This window comes from Pleurodeles waltl, chromosome 8 (genome assembly GCF_031143425.1).
Source record: "Pleurodeles waltl isolate 20211129_DDA chromosome 8, aPleWal1.hap1.20221129, whole genome shotgun sequence".
In the NCBI taxonomy this organism is placed as follows: Eukaryota; Metazoa; Chordata; class Amphibia; order Caudata; family Salamandridae; genus Pleurodeles; species Pleurodeles waltl.
Window position 1 is genome coordinate 1,512,293,137 of NC_090447.1, and position 25,021 is coordinate 1,512,318,157.

General features: G+C 51.5%; 1 protein-coding gene across 1 annotated transcript in view; it reads left to right on the plus strand.

Moving 5' to 3' along the window:
• Positions 1 to 15,605: 15,605 nt before the first annotated feature.
• LOC138248848 (sodium/potassium-transporting ATPase subunit alpha-1-like) overlaps positions 15,606 to 25,021 on the plus strand; it is a 285,654-nt gene continuing 276,238 nt past the window's right edge. The window contains exon 1 of the mRNA XM_069202802.1: positions 15,606 to 16,105. Within this exon, the coding sequence (XP_069058903.1) occupies positions 16,094 to 16,105 (12 nt within the window). The 5' untranslated portion in view covers positions 15,606 to 16,093. The remainder of the gene's footprint in view (positions 16,106 to 25,021) is intronic.

Consider the following 25,021-nt stretch of genomic DNA (forward strand, 5'->3'; position numbering starts at 1 on the left):
GCAGATGGACTCTCCAGATATTTCCACTTAGAAAATGAAGACTCATCTGGGCAAGGTTATCCTTATTGTCCCTCGTTTGGGGGGGAGGGGTTATGTAGTAAAGTACCATCTTGCCTGGCATGTTACCCCCATTTTTACTGTATGTATGTTTGTTTTTGCGTATGTATCACTGGGATCCTTCTAGCCAGGACCCCAGTGCTCATATTGGGGGTTATTCCAACTTTGGAGGAGGTGTTAATCCGTCCCAAAAGTGACGGAAAAGTGACGGATTTACCACCAGCCATATTACGAGTCCATTATATCCTATGGAACTCGTAATACGGCTGGTGGTATATCCGTCACTTTACCGTCACTTTTGGGACGGATTAACACCTCCTCCAAAGTTGGAATAACCCCCAAAGTGTGCCCTGTATGTGTTCCCTGTGTGGTGCCTAACTGTATCACTGAGGCCCTGCTAAGCAGAACCTCAGTGTTTATGCTCTCTATTCTTTTAAAATTGTCGCTGCAGGCTAGTGACTAATTTTACCAATTCTGATTGGCACACTGGAACACCCTTATAATTTCCTAGTATATGGTACCTAGGTACCCAGGGTATTGTGGTTCCAGGAGATCCCTATGGGCTGCAGCATTTCTTTTGCCACCCATAGGGAGCTCAGACAATTCTTACACAGGACTGCCACTGCAGCCTGAGTGAAATAACGTCCATGTTATTTCACAGCCATCTTACACTGCACTTAAGTAACTTATAAGTCACCTATATGTCTAACCCTCACTTAGTGAAGGTTAGGTGAAAAGTTACTTAGTGTGAGGTCACCCTGGCACTAGCCAAGGTGCCCCCACATTGTTCAGGGCAATTTCCCCGGACTTTGTGAGTGCGGGACACCATTACACGTGTGCACTACATATAGGTCAATGCCTATATGTAGCGTCACCATGGTAACTCCGAACATGGCCATGTACCATGCCTAGGATCATGGAATTGTCACCCCAATACCATTCTGGTATTGGGGTGACAATTCCATGCATCCCCGGGTCTCTAGCACAGGACCCGGGTACTACCAAACTGCTTTCCCGGGGCTTCCCCTGCAGCTGCTGCTGCTGCCAACCCCTCAGACAGGATACTGCCCTCCTGGGGTCTGGGCAGAACATTCTGGTATTGGGGTGACAATTCCATGCATCCCCGGGTCTCCAGCATAGAGCCCAGGTGCTGCCAAATGAACTTTCCAGGGTTTTGTCTGCAGCTACCGCTGCTGCCAACCCTCATACAGGTTTCTGCCCCCCCTGGGGCTTGGGCAGCCCAGTCCAAGGAAGGCAGAACAAAGGATTTCCTCTGAGAGAGGGTGTTACACCCTCTCCCTTTGGAAATAGGTGTGAAGGGCCTGAGAGAAGTAGCCTCTCCTGGCCTCTGGAAATGCTTTGAAGGGCACAGATTGTGCCCTCCTTGCATAAGCCAGTCTACACCGGTTCAGGGATCCACCCAGCCCTGCTCTGGCGCGCAACTGGACAAAGGAAAGGGGAGTGGCCACTCCCCTGACCAGCAACTCCCAGGGGAGGTGCCCAGAGCACCTCCAGTGTGCCCCAGACCTCTGCTATCTTGGATGCGGAGGTGTGAGGGCACAATGGACAGCTCTGAGTGGCCAGTGCCAGCAGGTGACGTCAGAGACCCCTCCTGATAGGCGCTTACCTTTCTCTATAGCCAATCCTCCTCTGAGGGCTATTTAGGGTCTCTCCTGTGGGTATCTCACGAGATAACGAATGCAAGACCTCACCAGAGTTCCTCTGCATTTCCCTCTTCGACTTCTGCCAAGGATCGACCGCTGACTGCTCCAGGACACCTGCAAAACCACAACAAAGTAGCAAGAAGACTACCAGCAACATTGTAGCGCCCCATCCTGCCGGCTTTCTCGACTGTTTCCTGGTGGTGCATGCTCTGAGGGCTGTCTGCCTTCACCGTGCACTGGAAGCCAAGTAGAAATCTCCCGTGGGTCGACGGAATCTTCCCCCTGCCAACGCAGGCACCAAAGTTCTGCATCACCGGTCCTCTGGGTCCCCTCTCATCTTGACGAGCGTGGTCCCTGGAACACAGGCGCTGGATCCAAGTGTCCCTGACAGTCCAGTGGCCCTTCTGTCCAAATTTGGTGGAGGTAAGTCCTTGCCTCCCCACGCCAGACAGTAATCCTGTGTACTGTGTGAACTGCAGCTGCTAGGGCTTCTGTGCACTTTTGCATGACTTCCTTCGTGCACATCCTAGCCCAGGTCCCAAGCACTCTGTCCTGCATTGCCCAACTCGCTGAGTTGGACTCCGACTTTGTGGGAACCTCTTTTGTTGTGCTGAGTCGACCGTTGTGCTCAGATCTTCTGAACGCCTGTTCAGTTGCTTCTTCGGGTGCTGCCTGCTTCTGCGTGGGCTTTCTGTATTGCTGAGCCCCCCCCTCTGTCTCCTCCTCCAAGGGGCGACCTCCTGGTCCTTCCTGGGCGCTGGCAGCACCCAAAATCCTAAACCGCCACTCTTGCAGCTAGCAAGGGTCCCACGACGTCGGAGTCCAACTCAGAGGGTTGAGCACTGCAGGACGGAGTGCTGGGGACCCAGGCTAGGCTGTGCACAAAGGAATCCTTGAAAAAGTGCAAAGAAGCCTGAGCAGCTGCAAATCACGCAGTACACAGGTTTGCAGTCTAGCGTGGGGAGGCAAGGACTTACCTCCACCAAACTTGGACAGCATCACTGGACTGTGGGGGTCACTTGGATCTAGCTCCTGTGTTCCAGGGACCACGCTCGTCGAGATGATAGGGGACCCAGAGGACTGGTGATGCAGAAGTTTGGTGCCTGCGTTAGGAGGGGGAAGGCTCCGTCAACCCACAGGAGATTTCTTCAGGATTTCCAGTGCAGGGTGAAGGCAAACAGCCCTCGGAGCATGCACCACCATGAGGCAGTCGAGAAAGCAGGCAGGATTAGGCACTACAATGTTGCTGGTAGTCGTCTTGCTACTTTGTTGCGGTTTTGCAGGCGTCATGGAGCAGTCAGCGGTCGATCCTTGGCAGAAGTCGAAGAGGGAAGTGCAGAGGAACTCTGGTGAGCTCTTGCATTCGTTATCTGAAGAATACCCCAGAGGAGAGACCCTAAATAGCCATAAAAGGAGGTTTGGCTACCAAGAGAGGAGGATTGGCCACCAAGAGAGGTAAGAGCCTATCAGAGGGGGTCTCTGACGTCACCTGCTGGCACTGGCCACTCAGAGCAGTCCAGTGTGCCCCAACACCTCTGAATCCAAGATGGACGAGGTCTGGGTCACACTGGAGGAGCTCTGGACACCTCCCCTGGGAGGTACTGGTCAGGGTAGTGGTCACTCCCCTTTCCTTGGTCCAGTTTCGTGCCAGAGCAGGGCTGGGGGATCCCTGAACCGGTGTAGACTGGCTTATGCAGAGATGGGCACCATCTGTGCCCATCAAAGCATTTCCAGAGGCTGGGGGAGGCTACTCCTCCCCAGCCCTTCACACCTATTTTCAAAGTGAGAGGGGGTACCACCCTCTCTCAGAGGAAATCCTTTGTTCTGCCTTCCTGGGCCGGGGCTGCCCAGACCCCAGGAGGGCAGAATCCTGTCTAAGGGGTTGGCAGCAGCTGCAGTGGAAACCCCGGAAAGGCAGTTTGCCAGTACCCGGGTTCTGTGCTAGAGACCCCGGGGGATCATGGCATTGTCCCACCAATACCAAAATGGTATTGGGGTGACAATTCCATGATCTTAGACAAGTTACATGCCATGTTCAGAGTTACCATTGTGATGCTATACATAGGTAGTGACCTATGTATAGTGCACGCATGTAATGGTGTCCCCGCACTCACAAAGTTCAGGGAATTCACCCTGAACGATGTGGGGGCACCTTGGCTAATGCCAGGGTGCCCACACACTAAGTAACTTGGCACCCAACCATCACCAAGTGAAGGTTAGACATATAGGTGACTTATAAGTTACTTATGTGCAGTGAAAAATGGCTGTGAAATAACGTGGACGTTATTTCACTCAGGCTGCAGTGGCAGGCCTGTGTAAGAATTGTCTGAACTCCCTATGGGTGGCAAAAGAAATGCTGCAGCCCATAGGGGTCTCCTGGAACCCCACTACCCTGGGTACCTAAGTACCATACACAAGGGAATTATATGGGTGTACCAGTGTGCCAATGAGAATTGGTAAATTTAGTCACTAGCCTGCAGTGACAAATTTAGAAAGCAGAGCAAGCATAAACACTGAGGTTCTGGTTAGCAGAGCCTCAGTGATACAGTTAGGCACTACACAGGGAACACATATAGGGCATATACTATGAGCACTGGGGTCCTGCCTAGCAGGATCCCAGTGACATAAGGGCAAAAACAAACATATATACAGTGAAAATGGGGGTAACATGACAGGCAAGGTGGTACTTTCCCACAGCTCCACAGCGATATCTAGCCAAGACCAATGGTATTGCACCTTCTGCTAATACACAAGCACAGTTTATTTCTGACAAAGGTTTAATGTATGCACAAATGCAGTTTATTTCTGATAAAGGTTTAATTTACAGTATGGTTAAATATTTCGGCCATTTCTTTGAGGACTTGGTACTTCTCCAGCCATTTCCGGGTTTGAGGGACATTCTGAGCTTCTGACATCAGAAGAAGTTCTGGCATTGTTCTGCGATACTACTCTGAGTGCTTTTGGCTCCACAGGGACATCTAGCCACAGCCTGTGGTACTGCACCTTCTGCTGTTGACTCTACAGGGACATCTAGCCACCACCAGTGGTACTGCACCTTCTGCTGTTGACTCTACAGGGGCATCTAGCCACGACCAGTGGTACTGCACTTTCTACTATTGACTCTACGGGGAATCTAGTAACGACCTGCGGCACTGCACCCTTGTGCTGCTGACTTCAGAGTTAAACATTAAAAGGCCTGCTAGGCCTGATATCATACACTATGCCCTCAATGGACTATGTGGTTACACCACAATGTTTTTTGTCATTCTTTTTCCATGTGATTATGCCCTCTAGGAGCTGACTATATGGTTACATAACCATGTTTCTTCCAAATGCTGTTTTTAATGTGGTGCTCTGTAGGGGCTGTTCGGACGATTAGAGTCTAATGCCAAGTTTATGAAGGAATGCGCAAACACAGTTTATTTCTGGTAAAGGTTTAGGCCCGTATTGATACTCCGTTTGCGCCGAATTAGCGTCGTTTTTTTCGACGCAAATTCGGCGCAAAACTAACGCCATATTTATACTTTGGCGTTAGACGCGTCTAGCGCCAAAGTATGGGCAAATAGCGTCATTTTTTTGCGTGAACGCCTTCCTTGCGTTAATGAGATGCAAGGAAGGCGTTCCCGTCTAAAAAAATGACGGCAACGCAAATGCGTCGTATTTATACTCCCGGGCAAAAATCACGCCCAGGAGTTGGCGAGTCAAAAAACCCCGCATTTGCGCCACTATTTAACGCCTGGGTCAGGGTAGGCGTTAAGGGGCCTGTGGGCTCAAAATGAGCCCACAGGTGCCCTCCCCTGCCCCAGGGACCCCCCCTGCCACCCCTGCCCACCCCAGGAGGACACCCAAGGATGGAGGGACCCACCCCAGGGACATTCAGGTAAGTTCAGGTAAGTATAATTTTTTATATTTTTAATATTTTTTGGTGGCGTAGGGGGGCCTTATTTGTGCCCCCCTACATGCCACTATGCCCAATGACCATGCCCAGGGGACATAAGTCCCCTGGGCATGGCCATTGGGCAAGGGGGCATGACTCCTGTCTTTACTAAGACAGGAGTCATTTAAATGGCATCTGGGCGTCGAAAAAAATGGCGCAAATCGGGTTGAGGCGATTTTTTTGCCTCAACCTGACTTGCCCCATTTTAAGACGCCCTAACGCCATTTTCCCCCTACGCCGGCGCTGCCTGGTCTACGTGGTTTTTTTCCACGCACACCAGGCAGCGCCGGTCTGCTAGCGCCGGCTAACGCCATTCCATAAATATGGCGCCCGCATGGCGCTTCAGAATGGCGTTAGACGGCGCTAAATTTTTTGACGCTAAACTGCGTTAGCGCAGTTTAGCGTCAAAAAGTATAAATATGGGCCTTAATGTGCAGCATGGCTAAATATTTCAGCCATTTGACTGAGGACTTGGTACTTCTCCAACCATTTCCGGGTTTAGGAGCCATTCTGAGCTTCTGACATCAGAAGAAGTTTTGGCAGCGTTCTGTGACACTCTACTCTGAGTGCCTTTGGCTCCACAGAGACATCTATCCATGGCCAGTGGTAATGCACCTTCTGCTGTTGACTCTACAGGACCATCTAGCCATGATCAGTGGTACTGCACCTCCTGCTGTTGACTCTACAGGGACATCTAGTAATGACCTGTGGCACTACACCCTTGTGCCACTGACTCTACAATTAAATGATATTTGAAAGGCCTGCTAGGCCTGAAAATGTGTTATATACTATGCCTTCAATGGCTTAAAATATGGTTACACTGCAACGTTCTTTATCACTCCTTTTTATGTGATTATGCCCTCTAGGGGCTGACTATATGGTTACATGACCATGTTTCTTTCAAATGCTATTTTTACTGTGGTGCTCTTGAGGAGCTGTTCAGACCGTACATGCCAAGTGTATGAAGGAATGTACAAACACAGTTTATTTCTGATAAAAGTTGAATGTGCTGCATGGCTAAATATTTATAAGATCCCAAATGTGAGGTTGCCATTATCATTAACAATACCAACAGATGTAACTCTCGCTAAGGTGAGACCTATTGCATTGCAAATGCCTGTTTAAATATCTTTTTGTGCATCTCTCTGTGATTTAGCTATGCTTTTTCTCTTTGAGGTGTACACTAGGATTTCTTATTATTTCATCAGGATATAGATCTTATGGCATCATATCTTGTGATTCAGGGTCAAATGTCATATGATGTCATTTTGTGTGATGTCACGGAGGTCAAAAAGAGTGTGTGAAGTCACTTCCGCTACACCCGGGGTTTTGATGAATCTATGTTCATGCATGTGATGTGTGAACAGTGCATGAATAGAGGGTGAGTGGTGTGTGAATGGAGGGTAAATGGTGTGAGTGTGAAAGGTGAGCCTTTTGTGTGTGTGTGTGTGTGCGTGTGTGATGAGCAGTATGTGTAGGGTGAGCTTTGTGTGAGTGAGTGTACGGCAAGTTGTCTGTAAGTGCAGGGTGAGAGGTGTGTGAGTGCACAGTGGGAAGCGGGGTGTGGTGTATGTGTACAAAGAGAGTGGTCTCTAGTTACGGGGGATTGGCGTCTGTGTCCAGGGTGAATGATGGATTCTTGTCAAGAGTGGTGGATTCTTGTCTAGAGTCTGTTCCAAGGCTTGTATATCGGGACATAAAAACATTTTCCAATGGTGTTATGGTGTAAGCCACACAGGCCTGATAGGAGCTCAACCCCTAGAGATCCTGTCAAACCACCATTAAATACTACATGCCATCCGCCCAGGAGTGATAGGAGCTCAGCTCCTGGATGACCTGTCCAACCACTAGTAAATATTTCATGGTATCCACCTGGGACTCATAGGAGCTCAGCCCCTGGAGGGCCTGACCAACCACCAGTAAATACTACATGGCGTGCACCGAGGAGTGTTAGGAGCTCATCCCCTGGAAACCATGTCAAAGCACCATTAAATACTACATGGTATCCACCCAGGAGTGACGGGAGCTCAGCCCCTGGAGGGCCTGTCCAACCACCAGTAAATACTACATGGTATCCACCTGAGAGTGATAGGAGCTCAGCCCCTGTAGGGCCTGTCCAGTCCAACCACCAGTAAATACTACATGGTATCCACCAGGGACTGATAGGAGCTCAGCCACTGGAGGGCCTGTCCAACCACCAGTAAATACTACATGGTGTGCACTGAGGAGTGATAGGAGTTAATCCCCTGGAGACCATGTCAAACTACCACTAAATATTACATGGCTTCGACCCATGACTTATGGGAATTCAGCCCCTGGAGACCCTGTCAAACCACCATTAAATACTACATGGCATCCACCTAGGAGTGATAGGAGCTCAGTCCCTAGAGGGCCTGTCCAACCACCAGTAAATACTACATGGTATCCACCCAGGTGTGATAGGAGCTCAGCCCCTGGAGGGCCTGTCCAACCACCATTAAGTACTACATGGCATCCACCAGGAGTGATAGGAGCTTAGCCCCTAGAGGGCCTGTCCAACCACCAGTAAATACTACATGGTATCCACCCAAGAGTGATAGGAGCTCAGCCCCTCGAGGGCCTGTCCAACCACCAGTAAATACTACATGGCATGCACTGAGGAGTGATAGGAGCTCATACCCTGGAGGACATGTCAAAACACCATTAAATACTACGTGGTGTTTACCCAGGACTGATAGGAGTTCAGCCCCTCTAGGGCTTGTCCAACCACCAGTAAATACTACAATGGCATGCACTGAGGAGTGATAGGAGCTCATACCCTGGAGGACATGTCAAACCACCATTAAATACTACGTGGTGTTTACCCAGGACTGATAGGAGTTCAGCCCCTCTAGGGCTTGTCCGACCACCAGTACATACTACAATGGTATGCACCGAGGAGTGAGAGAAGTTTAATCCCTGAGACCATGTCAAACTACCATTACATACTACATAGTGTTCAAACAGGAGAGTAGGACCTCAACCTGAGGAGGTCCTGTCAACAGTAAATGCCACATTGAATCTACACTGCTGCAACAGGAACTCATCCAGTGTTGGCCTGGAGTTGAATCTGAGAAGGACCTCTAAAGCCAACAGTAAACAGTGTGTGGAGTACCCCCCGACATGTGAGGAGCTCAACCTGTAAATGTCCTGCCAAGACACTAGTAAACAATATATGGACCCCACCTAAGTGTGGTACTAGGTAAAGTCGAAGAGTCCCATCAACCACCAGTAAACAATAAATGGAGTTCTTCGAGATGAAACACTAGGTAAACCTGTGGACTCTACATGGAGGCCACATAGGAGTGATAGTAGGAAAACTGGAGGAGGCCCTCTGGGGCCACCAGTAAACTGCATGAAAGGCATCCTGGTGCGGAAGGAGCTCAACCCACTTTCATATGGAGACTACCCAAGAATAAGTCTAGGCAAACTTAAAGAGGCTTTCTGAGGCCACAAGTAAATACTACATGGAATCCATATAGACAAGATACTAGGTAAACCCATGGAAAGCCTCTGAGGCCACAAGTGAATACTACATGGAGTCCACATAGACAAATAGTCGGTAAAACCATGGAGGCCCTTTGAAACTACCATTAAATACTACATGGAGTCCACATAGACGAGATACTAGGTAAAGTCATGGAAGCCCTCTGAGGCCACAAGTGGATACTACATGGAGTCCACATGGGCAAATAGTAGGTAAACCCACGGAGGCCCTCAGAGACCACCATTAAACACTACATGGAGTCCACATAGATGAGATACTAGGTAACCCCATGGAAGCCCTTTGAGGCCACAAGTGCATACTACATGGAGTCAGCATAGACAAATACTAAGTAAACCTGTGGAGGCACTCTGAGACCATTGATAAACACTACATAGAGTTCACATAGACAAGACACTAGGTAAACCCATAGAGGCCCTCTAAGGCCATAAGTAAATACTACATGGAGTCCACATATATAGAAGATACTAGGTAAACAAGTAGAGGCCATTTGAGGGCACCAAGAAACCCTACATGGAGTCCACATACACGAGATACTATGTAAACATATGGAGGCACTCTGAAGGCCACCAGTAAACACTACACAGCGTCCATGTAGATGAGATAATAGGTTAACCTGTGTAGGCCCTCTGAGGCCACCAGTAAAAACCGCATAGAGTCCACATAGACAAATACTAGGTAAACCTGTGGAGGCCCTCTGAGACCATCAATAAACACTACATGGAGCTCACATGGACGAGATACTAGGTAAACCCATAGAGACCCTCTAAGGCCACAAGTAAATACTACATGGAGACCACATACACGAGATATTAGGTAAACCAGTGGAGGCCCTCTGAGGGCATCGGCAAATACTCCATGGAGTCCACATAGATGAGATACTAGGTAAACCTGTGGAGGCCCACAGAGGCCACCAGTAAACACTACACGGCATCCACATAGATGAGATAGTAGGTAAACCTGTGTAGGCCCTCTGAGGCCACCAGTAAACACCACATGGAGTCCACATAGACGAGATACTAGGTAAAATCATGGAGGCCCTCTGAGGCCACCAGTAAACACCACATGGAGTCCAGATAGGTGAGATACTAGGTAAACCCATGGAGGCCACCAGTAAACACTACATGGAGGCCACATATACAAGATACTAGGTGATCCATTGAAGGCGCTCTGAGGCCCCATGCAAACACTCCGTGGATTCTACATAGCTTAGATACAGGGTAAACCTGTGTAGGCCCTCTAAGGCCACCAGTAAACACCACATGGATTCCACATAGGTGAGATACTAGGTAAAACCATGGAGGCCCTCTGAGGCCAGCAGTAAACACTACATGGAGGCCACATATACAAGATACTAGGTAAACCATTGAAGGCCCTCTGAGGCCACCAGTAAACACCACAAGGAGTCCACATAGGTGAGATATTAGATAAACCCATGGAGGCCCTCTGAGGCCACCAGTAAACACTACATGGAGTCCACATAGGAGACATACTAGGTAAACCGGTGGAGGCCTTCTGTGACTACCAGTAAACACTACTTAGAGCCCACATAGGAGGGATACTAGGTAAACCTGTGGAGGCCCTCTGTGGCCACCAGTAAACACTACCTGGAGTCCACATAGACAAAATACTAGGTAATCCCATGAAGGCCCACTGAGGCCACCTGCACACTCCATAGAGTAGAGTCCACATAGATTAGATACTAGGTGAACTTGTGGAGGCCCTCTGGGGCCACCAGTAAACACTACACGGCATCCACATAGATGAGATAGTAGGTAAACCTGTGTATGCCCTCTGAGGCCACCAGTAAACACCACATGGAGTCCACATAGACGAGATACTAGGTAAACCCATGGAGGCCCTCTGAGGCCACCAGTAAACACTACATGGAGGCCACACATACAAGATACTAGGAAAACCATTGAAGGCCCTCTGAGGCCACCAGTAAACACCACAAGGAGTCCACATAGATGAGATACTAGGTAAAACCATGAAGGCCCTCTGGGGCCACCAGTAAACACTATAGGAGACATGCTAGGTAAACCTGTGGGGGCCCTCTGAGGCCACTAATAAACACTACACAAAGTCCACATAGACAAGTTACTAGGTAAACTAAGGTAACCAGTAAACACCACATGAAGTCGACATAGATGAGATACTAGGTAAAACCATGGAGGCCCTCTGAGGCTACCAGTAAACACTACATGGAGGCCACATATACAAGATACTAGGTAAAACCATGGAGGCCCTCTGAGGCCACCAGTAAACACTACATGGAGTCAACATAGGAGACATACTACATAGACGAGATACTATGTAACACCATGGAGGCCCTCTGAGGCCACCAGTAAACACTGCATGGAGTCCACATAGGAGATATACTAGGTAAACCGGTGGAGGCCCTCTGAGGCCACTAATAAACACTACAAGAAGTCCACATAAACAAGATACTAGGTAAACTAAGGCCACCAGTAAACACCACATGGAGTCCACATACAGTAGATGAGATACTAGGTAAAATCATGGAGGCCCTCTGAGGCCACCAGTAAACGCTTCATGGAGTCCACATAGATGAGATACTAGGTAAAACCATGGAGACACTCTGAGGCTACCAGTAACAACTACATGGAGTCCACCTAGGAAAGTCCACTTGGAAGGAAAGTGAACCGGAGTCCACCCGAAGTCACAAAAGGGAGTCCCACGACGCCGGAGGACAACTCAGAAGTTTGTGCAATGCAGAAAGGAGTGTCGGGGACCCAGGCTTGGCTGTGCATGAAGGAAATCCTGGAAGAGTGCACAGGAGCCGGAGCAGCTGCAAATCATGCGGTACCCAGCAATGCAGTCTAGCGTGGGGAGGCAAGGACTTACCTCCACCAAACTTGGACTGAAGAGTCACTGGACTGTGGGAGTCACTTGGACAGAGTTGCTGAGTTCCAGGGACCACACTCGTCATGCTGAGAGGGGACCCAGAGGACCAGTGATGCAGTCTTTTGGTGCCTGCTGTTGCAGGGGGAAGATTCCGTCAACCCACAGGAGATTTCTTCAGAGCTCCTGGTGCAGAGAGGAGGCAGGCTACCCCCAGAGCATGCACCACCTGGAAACAGTCGAGAAAGCCGGCAGGATGAGGCGATACAAGGTTGCTAGTAGTCATCTTGCTACTTTGTTGCGGTTTTGTAGGCGTCCTGAGCAGTCAGTGGTCGATCCTTTGGCAGAAGATGAAGAGGGAGATACAGAGGAACTCTGGTGAGCTCTTGCATACGTTATCTGGTGAGATCCCCAAAGCAGAGACCCTAAATAGCCAGAAAAGGAGGTTTGGCTACCTAGGAAGGAGGATTGGCTACCAAGAGAGGTAAGAGCCTATCAGAAGGAGCCTCTGACGTCACCTGCTGGCACTGGCCACTCAGAGCAGTCCAGTGTGCCACAAACACCTCTGTTTCCAAGATGGCAGAGGTCTGGGACACACTGGAGGAGCCCTGGGTACCTCCCCTTGGTGGTCACTCCCCTTTCCTTTGTCCAGTTTTGCACCAGAGCAGGGCTGGGGGATCCCTGAACCTGTGTAGACTGGCTTATGCAGAGATGGGCACCATCTGTGCCCATCAAAGCATTTCCAGAGGCTGGGAGAGGCTACTCCTCCCCAGTCCTCACACCTATTTCCAAAGGGAGAGGGTGTTACACCCTCTCTCAGAGGAAGTCCTTTGTCCTGCCTTCCTGGGCCAGGGCTGCCTGGACCCCAGGAGGGCAGAAACCTGTCTAAAGGGTTGGCAGCAGCAGCAGCTGCAGTGGAGACCCCGGAAAGGCAGTTTGGCAGTACCCGGGTACTATGCTAGAGACCCGGGGGATCATGTTACATGGCAATGTTCGGAGTTACCATTGTGACGCTGTACATAGGTAGTGAACTATGTACAGTGCACGCGTGTAATGGTGTCCCCACACTCACAAAGTCCGGGAAATTTGCCCTGAACGATGTGGGGGCACCTTGGCTAGTGCCAGGGTGCCCACACACTAAGTAACTTTGCACTCAACCTTCACCAGGTGAGGGTTAGACATATAGGTGACTTATAAGTTACTTAAGTGCAGTGGTAAATGGCTGTGAAATAATGTAGACGGCAGTGGCAGGCCTGTGTAAGAATTGTCAGATCTCCCTATGGGTGGCAAAAGAAATGCTGCAGCCTATAGGGATCTCCTGGAACCCCAATACCCTGGGTACATCAGTACCATATACTAGGGAATTATATGGGTGTACCAGTATGCCAATGTGAATTGGTAAATTTAGTCACTAGCCTGTTAGTGACAAATTTGGAAAGCAGAGAGAGCATAACCACTGAGGTTCTGGTTAGCATAGCCTCAGTGAGACAGTTAGTCATCACACAGGGAACACATACAGGGCACATACTTATGAGCACTGGGGCCCTGGCTGGCAGGGTCCCAGTGACACATAGACTAAAACAACATATATACAGTGAAATATGGGGGAAACATGTGAGGCAAGATGGTACTTTCCTCCATAGACCACATAGACAAGATACTAGATAAACTTGCCACCTCTAAACACTCCATGAAGTCTACATAGGAGATATACTAGGTGAATGCGTGGACGCCCTCTGAGGCCACCAGTAAACACCACATGGAGTCCACATAGACTAGGTACTAGGTAAATACGTGAAGGTCCTGTGAGGGCCACCAGTGGACACTACATGGAGGTTACATAGAAGAGATACTAGGTAAACCCGTAGAGGACCTCTGACGCCACTAGTAGATGGAGTCCACATAGGAGAGATAGTGGGTAACCCCGTGGAGGCCCTCCGAGGCCAGCTGTAAATACTATACGGAGTCCACGTAGACTAGATACTGGGTAAACTTGGGGAGGCATTTGAGGGCCACCAGTAAGGACTACGCGGAGTCCACCCTCGCATGTTGGGAGCCCCGGCCCCGGGGGCCGTGTCTGAACCCGCAGAGCCACCCTTAAACCCTATAGAGAGCACACCCACGCGCCATTGCACCTTAACTCGGGGAGGCCAGGTCAATTCAGTACATATGTCCCTGATTCTGGCTGTGACCTCACCTCTGGCACTGCTTTCTCCTCTGTAGGAAATCTGGATGCAACTGTGAGCACGTGTTTACAAGACGCACATTTTAGGGGTGACCCAATGCACTCTGCATGGTTGTAACCTGGTTCCAGAACACGTACAAAGCATGCTGCTTCGTCTTAAAATAAAACCACCACACATGTATTTTTAAGGTACGGCATAGTTTTTTTTATTAATGTTTATAACACACACCATCGTGTTCGTTCAAGAAAGCGGTGGGCAGATCTCAGAGAATATGCATGCATAAAACGAAGGGTCCTTAAGCGCTCGGCCTTGACACGCCTGCTTTATTTTTTTTACCTGAGCTAATAGTATTGCTAACATAGCGCCTGCAGCCATAGTCCTGTGCCTTCGCAGCACTGTTCCTGTCTTTGCGTGTTTTATCTCCTACAGAAGGCTGCAGGGCTGGGTCGTCCACGCTCACATTCAAACGCGTGATCATCGGGCTGCACAAGATATCTAGAGCAGGTGCATGAGCCCACCGAGCTGCCTTCCTGCAAGGTGACGTTCCTTCCTCGCCCTGCGGCCGCTCTCGGTGTCCATTTCTGCGGCATCTTTCAGCCTCGCCATTTCCCGAGAATGAATTCAATGATTCGGCAGTTTTTACGCGCAATAACGCGCGGGTTGCGCCTTCTTGCGCCCCCTCCCGGCTCCCCTTGCCATAAAGCGGTGACATTGAGCCCAAGATGGATGCTGCTGTGCGCAGCGTTTGGGGGCGGGGAGGATGATCGTCCCTAGCCCGGGTTAGGGGCACCCTCCTGCCTCCGAGCCATGGCACTCGCTACCTCCCCGGCTGCGCCCCCACCCCTGGCGCTCACCCTGGTTTGCAGCCCCTGCGGTTTGCTCAGACTCTGTATGTGTGATGAACAGATAAATGAACAGATAGTGCGTGGAGAGGCACCCCGGCGCTCACTTGTGCAGCCCGTCCGCGTCCTTGGGTGGGTTGGACTGGCACTGATAGCTGGCAGAGCCGTCACCCTGCCTCTGGGTGTATAATAAAATGACTGGCATTGGAGGCTGGCTTAATAGGGAAAAAAGGCCCGCCAGCATGTCTGGGGCTCAGAGCGATTGGCCCTGGCACTGCAGCGATGGGCAGTGCCAGAGTGGCACAAGTGGAGAGCTTGTGCCAGAGACGTACCGCGGTGGAAGTGCCAGGGTGGCATCGGTGATGAGGCAGAGAAGAGCATTTGCACATCATATCAGTGCCAGTGGTGTGACTTATCCCCATAGTGGTGTCAGCAATGCGCCACCTGGCAGCTCTCAGCGCGTCAAAACCGTGCCACACCGTGACATTGCCACCAACCCACACTACTAGAGTGCAACCAGTACACTGCCGCAGTGCCAGTGTGCCAGGGGGGCACATCACGGCAGTGCCGCACAGCAGTGCCAGCCTCGTGGCACTGCAGAGCCGGTGGCATACCCCAGCAGTGCCAGGGCGAGCAGAACCGCAGCAGCATGCCGCATCAGTGACACGCTGCCAGGGTGGCACCAACCCAACGTGCCAGCCTCCCACTGACAAAACCCCAGCAGCCCAAGCACGGGGTGGGGGGCGAACCCGACCGGGGGGGGGGGGGAGGGCAAACCCCATCTCACCCCACGTGCCCGTGGGTATGTTCAAGTAGGCTGTGGAGGGGGCAGTGCCAGCCAGGCGCCGCTGCAGCAATGCCAATGACGCAGCGGCGCCGTGGCCGCACCCCCACGTGACGGGGCGAGGAGCCTGCCCCCTCCTCCCTCCTTCTGGTCCCCTATCCGTCGAGCCCGGTGCCCGTCAGCAGGTCCCCCGGAGCAGCAGCACAAGCCGGCAGCACCAGCGCCCACCGCAGCCATGGGATACGGGGTAAGGGGCGCCCGACGGGTCTGGGAGGGGGTGGCTTCGAGATGGGGGGCCCCTTTTACAGGGCAGTCCTCGCTCCCTGACAGAACGGGACCATTTTGACCTCCTCTGTATTTTCTTTGCATCTCGACAGCATAGTCATATGTATTTATCCTTATGAACGTATTATTATCCCCTCTGGGTTGACGTTCCAGTTCACCAGTCACGAATGGTTTCCACTGGATGCGCCATACGGTTTTTAATCATATAATCAACCATTATAAAATGAAATCCAGTTAATTCTGGTTGTGGAGATGGTTAAGGCGCCTCCGATGCCTCCGGATTTCATATAGCGCTTCTGTTTGGCTCTGGGTATAGATAGAGTCGAACGTCCAGAAGGTGACGCATCTGCATCCAACAGAAACCAATAGTAACTGGTCGAGTGGATTTGTCTTTTAACCAGGGCTACTGTTTTTTCCGCATAAAATGTTTCTCTCCATTGGCGTTTCAGACCTTCGCCTGGGAAAAAATGGCAGCACTTGCCCCCCTTAATGTCCTTCAAAAAATGGGGCTCTCAGCCCCTGCCTGAGGGGACGTTTTCCAGCCTGAGCGGAATAAATCCGCTTGCTTTATGTATGTAAGTGTGTGTTTGGACATATTTATTCCTCATTAAACACACCGTGGTTCCCTGGCCCCTCCCAGGGAATCACCCCCGAACCCGGGCACAATCTGCGTGTATGCAAATGAGCAGAGTGGAACGCCCACCCTGGAGGTACCACACGAATCTTAGTTTAATGCCACAATTTGCAGGCAGTCTTTCTTTTCAAACGTGCATTTGTGCTATAAAATGTTTGTTCGAAATGCGCATTATTTGTGGCTGATGAGAGGGGGTGCGCGCAGTGCGGCGTCCGTCACGGTGCGTGGTTTGCCCAGAAATGAAGAATATTTGTGATTTTCAGGACAGCTGTGGGTGAGGGGTTGGGTGCACGTGGTGGACACGACACTTTGGGGTGTCGATGCTGCCGGGGGTCGGTGCATTCTCGAGGGATGTGGGTCCTGCCTCTGCCAGGGAACACGACGAGCCGCGGTGACCTCTAAAAAGGAGGGACAGGACAGGAGGATGGTGGGCTGCGGGGCTGAGGGGGGCGGGGGCGCAGCGAGGGAGGGGCAGTACAGACACTGTGTCTGCGGGGGGAGGGGCCGTATACATACTGTGCGCCCGTGGGAGGGAGGGAGTGTGTGTGACGGAGGGGCGGTATAGACATACTGCGCCTGTGTCTGTGGGGTGGGGGAGGGGCACTCGGAAAAGGGACAGTATAGACACTGTGCACCTGTGGGAAGGGAGTGTGTGCACGGAGGAGGGTAGTATAGACACTGTGCACTTGTGGGGAGGGAAGAGGAGGGCAGTATAGACACTGTGCGCCTGTGGGGAGGGAGGAGAAGGGCAGTATAGACACCGTGCACCTGTGGGGAGGGAAGAGGAGAGCAGTATAGACACTGTGCACCTGTGGGGAGGGAGTGTGTGCATGGAGGAGGGCCGTATAGACACTGTGCACCTGTGGGAAGGGAGTGTGTGCACGGAGGAGGGCAGTATAGACACTGTGCACCTGTGGAGAGGAAGTGGGGGGGCAGTGTAGACACTGTCCGCCTGTGGGGAGGGAGTGTGTGCACGTAGGAGGGTAGTATAGACACTGTGCACCTGTGGGGAGGGAGGGGTAGGGCACTGTAGACACTGTGCGTCTGTGGGGAGGAAGTGTGTGCACGGAGATGGGCAGTATAGACACTGTGCATCTGTGGGGAGGGAGTGTGTGCACGGAGGAGGGCAGTATAGACACTGCACCGGTGGGGATGGATGGGGAGGGCAGTATAGACATTGTGCGCCTGTGGGGAGGGAGTGTGAGCATGGAGGAGGGCAGTATAGACACTGCGCACCTGTGGGGAGGGGAGTGTGTGCATGGAGGAGGGCAGTATAGACACTGTGCGCCGGTGGGGATGGAGGGGGAGGGCAGTATAGACACTGTGCGCCTGTGGGGAGGGAGGGAGTGTTTGCACGGAGGAGGGCAGTATAGACACTGTGCGCCTGTGGGGAGGGCGTGTGCACGGAAGAGGGCAGTATAGACACTGCGCACCTGTGGGGAGGGGAGTGTGTGCACGGAGGAGGGCAGTATAGACACTGTGCGCCGGTGGGGATGGAGGGGGAGGGCAGTATAGACACTGTGCGCCTGTGGGGAGGGAGGGAGTGTTTGCACGGAGGAGGGCAGTATAGACACTGCGCCTGTGGGGAGGGAGTGTGTGCATGGAGGAGGGCAGTATAGACACTGTGCGCCTGTGTAGCGGGGCGGGTGGGGGGTGCATGAAGGAGGGGCAGTATAAAGCACCGTGCCCTAGTAGGGAGGGGCATTCAGTATGGAGCCGAAGTGATGGAGGAGTGACAATATAGAACCTGAACGTCTATAGGGGTTGCACTGTGTGCGTGGCAGGGGGCAGTATAGACACCGCCCGCACATGGGGAATGGACTTTGTTTTCAAGGGAGTGGACAGCTTGTTTTTTGTTTCTAGGAAGGTACAGTCTCTGCTCTCTCTCGAGGGCTGTCTCACCAAGGGAGAGGGGATGATGCTGCTCCTAGGACAGGTTGTCTCTAAGAAGATACAGTCTCGGATCTGCCTCTATGGAGGTCTCTCGGTGAACCAGAGGATCCTGATACCCATAGGTTGTCTCCTAGAAGGTGCAGTCTCTGCTCTCTCTGCTCTCTCTCTCGAGGGCTGTCTCACCGAGGGGCAGAGGGTGCAGCTGCCCCTAGGACAGGTTGTCTTTGAGAAGGCGCCGTTTGTCCTCTGTCTCGAGGGCTGTCTCACTGCAGGGTAGAGGATGCTGCTGCCCCTAGGGCAGGTTGTCTCTTAGAAGGTGCAGTCTCTGCTCTGTCTCGAGGGCTGTCTCACCGAGTGGTAGAGGGTGCAGCTGCCCCTAGGACAGGTTGTCTCCTAGAAGGTGCAGTCTCTGCTCTCTCTGCTCTCTCTCGAGGGCTGTCTCACCGAGGGGCAGAGGGTGCAGCTGCCCCTAGGACAGGTTGTCCTTGGAAAGGTGCAGTCTCTGCTCTGTCTCTCGTTCTGTCTCACCTCGGGTAGAAGATGCTGCTGCCCCCTAGGACAGGTCGTCTCTAGGCCTGCTCCTGCCTCTTAGGACAGGTTGTCTCCGAGGAGGTGCAGTCTCTGCTCTGTCTCGAGGGCTGTCTCGTGGTGGAGTAGCAGCTGCTGCAGCCTCTTAGGACAGGTTGTCTCCGAGGAGGTGCAGTCCCTGCTCTGTCTCGAGGGCTGTCTCGTACTGAAGCAGATGATGGTGCAGCTGCCCCTAGGACAGGTTGTCTCTGGGAAGGAGCAGACTGTGCTCTGTCTCGAGGGCTGTCTCACCGAGGGGCAGAGGATGCTGCTGCCCCTAGGACAGGTTGTCTCTTAGAAGGTGCAGTCTCCGCTCTGTCTCGAGGGCTGTCGCACTGTTAGGCAAAGGGTGCTGCTGTCTCTTAGAAGGTGCTGTCTCGGCTCTGCCTCTATGGCTGTCTCGTGGTGGAGCAGAGGATGCTGCTGCCTCTTAGGGCAGGCTGTCTCTTGGAAGATGCTGTCTCGGCTCTGCCTCTATGGTTGTCTCGTGGTGGAGCAGAGTATCCTGATGCACATAGGTTGTCTCTTAGAAGGTGCTGTCTCGGCTCTGCCTCTATGGCTGTCTCGCGATGGACCAGAGGATACTGATGCCCATAGGTTGGCTCTGGGAAAGTGCAGTCTCTGCTCTGTCTCGAGGGCTGTCTCACCGAGGGGTAGAGGATGCTGTCGCCAGTCGAACAGGCTCTCTGTGACCTTGGCTTAGAAGGTCACCGGCGCTCAGGTGCTGGCGGGGGCTTCTCACAAGGAAGAGAGGTTCGGGCAGTGACATGCGATGCATGGATGATCTGTGTAACATGCATGTGCAGTGACGTGATGAATGGATGCTGGGATGCAGTGCTAGACGCAGGGTGCAGTGAGATGCAACGAATAGATGCTGTGCTGCGTGGTGTTACATGCTGGGTGCTGTGATGCACGGTGTTACATGCTGGGTGCTGTGAGATTAAATGACTGGGTGCTGTGATGCACGGTGTTACATCCTGGGTGCTGTGCTGCACGGTGTTACATCCTGGGTGCTGTGAGATTAAATGAATGGGTGCTGCGTGGTGTTACATCCTGGGTGCTGTGAGATTAAATGAGTGGGTGCTGCGTGGTGTTACATGCTGGGTGCTGTGAGATTAAATGACTTCGTGCTGTGATGCAGGGTGGTACATGCAGGGCACTGTGAGTTGCAATAAATGGGTGCTGTAATGCAGGGTGATACATGCAGGACGCAGTGAGATGCAATGAATGGGTGCTGTGATGCACAGTGTTACATGCAGGACGCAGTGAGATGCAATGAATGGGTGCTGTGATGCACAGTGTTACATGCAGGATGCTGTGAGATGAAATGCGTTGGTGCTGTGATGTAGGATGTTACATGCAGGGCACTGTGAGTTGCAATGAATGGGTGCTGTAATGCAGGGTGGTACATGCAGGATGCAGTGAGATGCAATGAATGGGTATTATAATGCAGGGTGGTACATGCAGGATGCAGTGAGATGAAATGACTGGGTGCTGTGATGCAGGGTGTTACATGCAGGGCACTGTGAGTTGCAATGAATGGGTGTTGTAATGCAGGGTGTTACATGCAGGATGCAGTGAGATGCAATGAATGGGTATTGTAATGCAGGGTGGTACATGCAGGATGCAGTGAGATGCAAGGAATGGGTGCTGTGATGCAGGGTGGTACATGCAGGGTGGTACATGCAGGATGCAGTGAGATGCAATGAATGGGTGTTGTGATGCAGGGTGGTACATGCAGGATGCAGTGAGATGCAATGACTGGGTGCTGTGATGCAGGGTGTTACATGCAGGGCACTGTGAGTTGCAATGAATGGGTGTTGTAATGCAGGGTGTTACATGCAGGATGCAGTGAGATGCAATGAATGGGTATTATAATGCAGGGTGGTACATGCAGGATGCAGTGAGATGCACTGAATGGGTATTGTAATGCAGGGTGGTACATTCAGGATGCAGTGAGATGCAAGGAATGGGTGCTGTGATGCAGGGTGTTACATGCAGGATGCAGTGAGATGCAATTAATGGGTGCTGTGATGCAGGATGTTACATGCAGGATGCAGTGAGATGCAATGAATGGGTGCTGTGATGCAGGGTGGTACATGCAGGGCACTGTGAGTTGCAATGAATGGGTGTTGTAATGCAGGGTGTTACATGCAGGATGCAGTGAGATGCAATGAATGGGTATTGTAATGCAGGGTGGTACATGCAGGATGCAGTGAGATGCAAGGAATGGGTTCTGTGATGCAGGGTGTTACATGCAGGATGCAGTGAGATGCAATGAATGGGTGCTGTGATGCAGGGTGGTACACACAGGGTGGAGTGTGATGCAATGAATGGGGGCTGTGATGCAGGGTGTTATATGCAGGGCACTGTGAGTTGCAATGAATGGGTGTTGTAATGCAGGGTGTTACATGTAGGATGCAGTGAGATGCAATGGTATTGTAATGCAGGGTGGTACATGCAGGATGCAGTGAGATGCAATGAATGGGTATTGTAATGCAGGGTGGTACCTGCAGGATGCAGTGAGATGCAATGAATAGGTGCTGTGATGCAGGATGTTACACGCAGGGTGGAGTGTGATGCAATGAATGGGTGCTGTGATGCAGGGTGGTACATGCAGGATGCAGTGAGATGCAATGAATGGGGGCTGTGATGCAGGGTGTTACATGCGGGATGCAGAATGGTTAATGAATGGGTGTCCTGATACAAGGTGTTATAAGCAGGGTGAAGTAAGGTGTAATGAATGGATGTTGTGATGCCGAGTCTTACGTGCAGGGTGAAATGATGTGATGAATGGAGGTCGTGATGCGGGGTGTTACATGCAGGGCACTGAGAGATGCAATGAATGGGTGCTGTGAGGTAGGATGTTACATGCAGGGCACAGTGAGAGACAATGAGCGAGAGCTCTGATGCATGGTGTTCCATGCGCGGCACTGTATGATGCAATGAATGTATGCTGTTATGCAGGCTGTTATGCAGGACAATGTGAGGTGCAATGAAGAGGTGTTGTGATGCAGGGTGTTACATGCAGGGTGGAGTGAGATGTAAGGAGTGGGTGCTGTGATGCAGGGTGTTACAAGCAGGGCACAGTGAGAGACAATGAGCGAGAGCTCTGATGCATGGTGTTACATGCAGGGTGCCATGAGATGCAGTGAACGGATGCTATGATGTAGAGTGTTAAATGTTGCATGCAGTGAGATGCAATGAGTTGGTGCTGTGATGCAGGTGTTGCCTTCAGTGAAATGCATTGAATGGGTGCTGAGATACAGGTTGTTATATGCAGGGTGAAGTGAGATGCAACAAATGGGTACTATGATGCAGGGTGTTACATTCAGAGTGCTACATGCAGGGCACTGCGATGTGCAATGAATGAGCACTGTGATGCAGGGTGTTACATGCAGGGTGTTTGTGAGATGCAATGAACGGATGCTGTGATGCAGAGTGTTACATGTTGGGTGCAGTGAGATGCAACAAGTTGGTGCTGTGATGCGGGTGTTCCCTGCAGGGTTCAGTGAAATGCAACAAATGGGTGCTGTGATGCAGTGTCTTAATTGCAAGGTGCAGTGGGGGTAATGAATGATGCTGTGATGCATGTTTTTTCATGTATAGTGCAGTGAGATGCACTGTGATGTGCAGTGAATGGGCAGTGTGCTGCACGGTGTTACATGCAGGATGCCGTGAGATGCAATGAATGGATGCTGTGATGCAGAGTGTTGGGTGCAGGGAGGTGTAACAAGTTGTGCTGTGGTGTAGATGTTGCATGCAGGATGCAGGGAGATGCAATGCATTCAATAGGTGCTGTGATGCATGGTGTTAAATGCAGAGTGCAGTGAGATGCAATTAATGGGTGCTGTGATGCAGGGTGTTGCATGCAGGGCACTGTGATGTGCAATGCATGGGCTCTGTGATGCACGGTGTTACATGCAGGGTGCCGTGAGATGCAATGAACGGATGCTGTGATGCAGAATGTTACATGTTGCATGCAGTGAGATATCACAAGTTGGTGCTATGATGTGAGTGTTACATGCAGGGTGCAATGAAATGCATTAGATGGGTGCTGCGATGCAGGTTGTTCATGCAGGGTGCAGTGAGATGCATTGAATGGATAATATGAGACACAATGCTTCATGCAGGGTGGAGTGAGATGCAATGTATAGGTGTTGTGATGCATGTTGTTACATGTTGGGTGCAGTGAGATGCAATGAATGGGTGGTGTGATGCTGGGTGTTACAGGCAGGGTGCAGTGAGATGCAATGAATGGGTGCTACGATGTAGGGTGTTACATACAGCGTGCTGTGGGATGCAATGAATGGGTGCTATGATACAGGGTGTTACATGCAGGATGCAGTGAGATGCAATGAATGGGTGCTGTGAGGCTGGAGTGAGGGTGATGAACAGAGGGTGCAGTGTAAGGCGATGAATGAAGGCTGCAGTGAGGGTGATGAGCAGAGAGTGCAGTGTAAGGTGATGAATGGAGGCTGCAGTGAGAGTGATAAACAGAGGGTGATGAGTAAGGTGATAAATGGAGGCTGCAGTAAGGGTGCAGTGAAAGGTGATGAATGGAGTCTGCCGTGAGGGTGATGAACAGATGGTGCAGTGTAAGGTGATTAATGGAGTCTGCAGTGAGGGGATGAACAAAGGGTGCAGAGTAAGGTGGTGAATGGTGGCTGCAGTATAGGCGATGAATGGAGGCTCCAGTGTTAGGTGATGAATGGAGTCTGCAGTGAGGGTGATGAATGGAGGCTCCAATGTAGGGTGATGAATGGAAGCTCCAGTGTAAGGTAATGAATGGAGGCTGCAGTGAGGGTGATGAACAGAGGATGCAGTAATGTGATGAATGGAGGCTGCAGTGAGGGTGATGAACAGAGGCTGCAGTGTAAGGTGGCTAATGGAGGCTGCAGTGTAAGGTGATGAATGGAGGCTGCAGTAAGGGTGATGAACAGACGGTGCAGTGAGGATGATCAACAGAGGCTGTAGTGTAAGGTGGCTAATGGAGGCTGCAGTGTAAGGCGATTAATGGAGGCTGCAGTGAGGATGATGAACAGAGGGTGCAGTCTAAGGCGGCGAATGGAGGCTGCAGTGAGGGTTATAAACAGAGGCTGCAGTGTAAAATGGTGAATGTAGGATGCAGTGAGGGCGATGAATGAATGCTCCAATGTAAAGTGGTGAATGGACGCTGCAGTGAGGGTGATGAACAGAGGGTGCAGTGTAAGGTGATGAATGGAGGATCCAGTGTAAGGTAGTGAATAGAGCCTGCAGTGAGGGTGATGAATGGAGGCTCCAGTGGAAGGTGGTGAATGGAGGTTGCTGTGACGGCGAAGAATGGAGGCTGCAGTGAGGGTGATGAACAGAGGGTTCAGCGTAAGGCGATGAATGGAGGCTGCAGTGAGGGTGATGAGCAGAGAGTGCAGTGTAAGGTGATGAATGGAGGCTGCAGTGAGAGTGACGAACAGAGGGTGACATGTAAGGTGGTAAATGGAGGCTGAAGTAAGGGTGCAGTAGAAGGTGATGAATGGAGTCTGCAGTGAGGGTGATGAACAGAGAGTGCAGTGTAAGGTGATTAATGGAGTCTGCAGTGAAGGTGATGAACAGAGGGTGCAGTGTAAGGCAGCGAATGGAGGCTGGAGTGAGGGTGATAAACAGAGGCTGCAGTGTAAGATGGTGAATGTAGGATGCAGTGAGGGCGATGAATGAAGGCTCCAATGTAAAGTGGTGAATGAACGCTGCAGTGAGGGTGATGAACAGAGGGTGCAGTGTAAGGTGATGAATGGAGGCTCCAGTGTA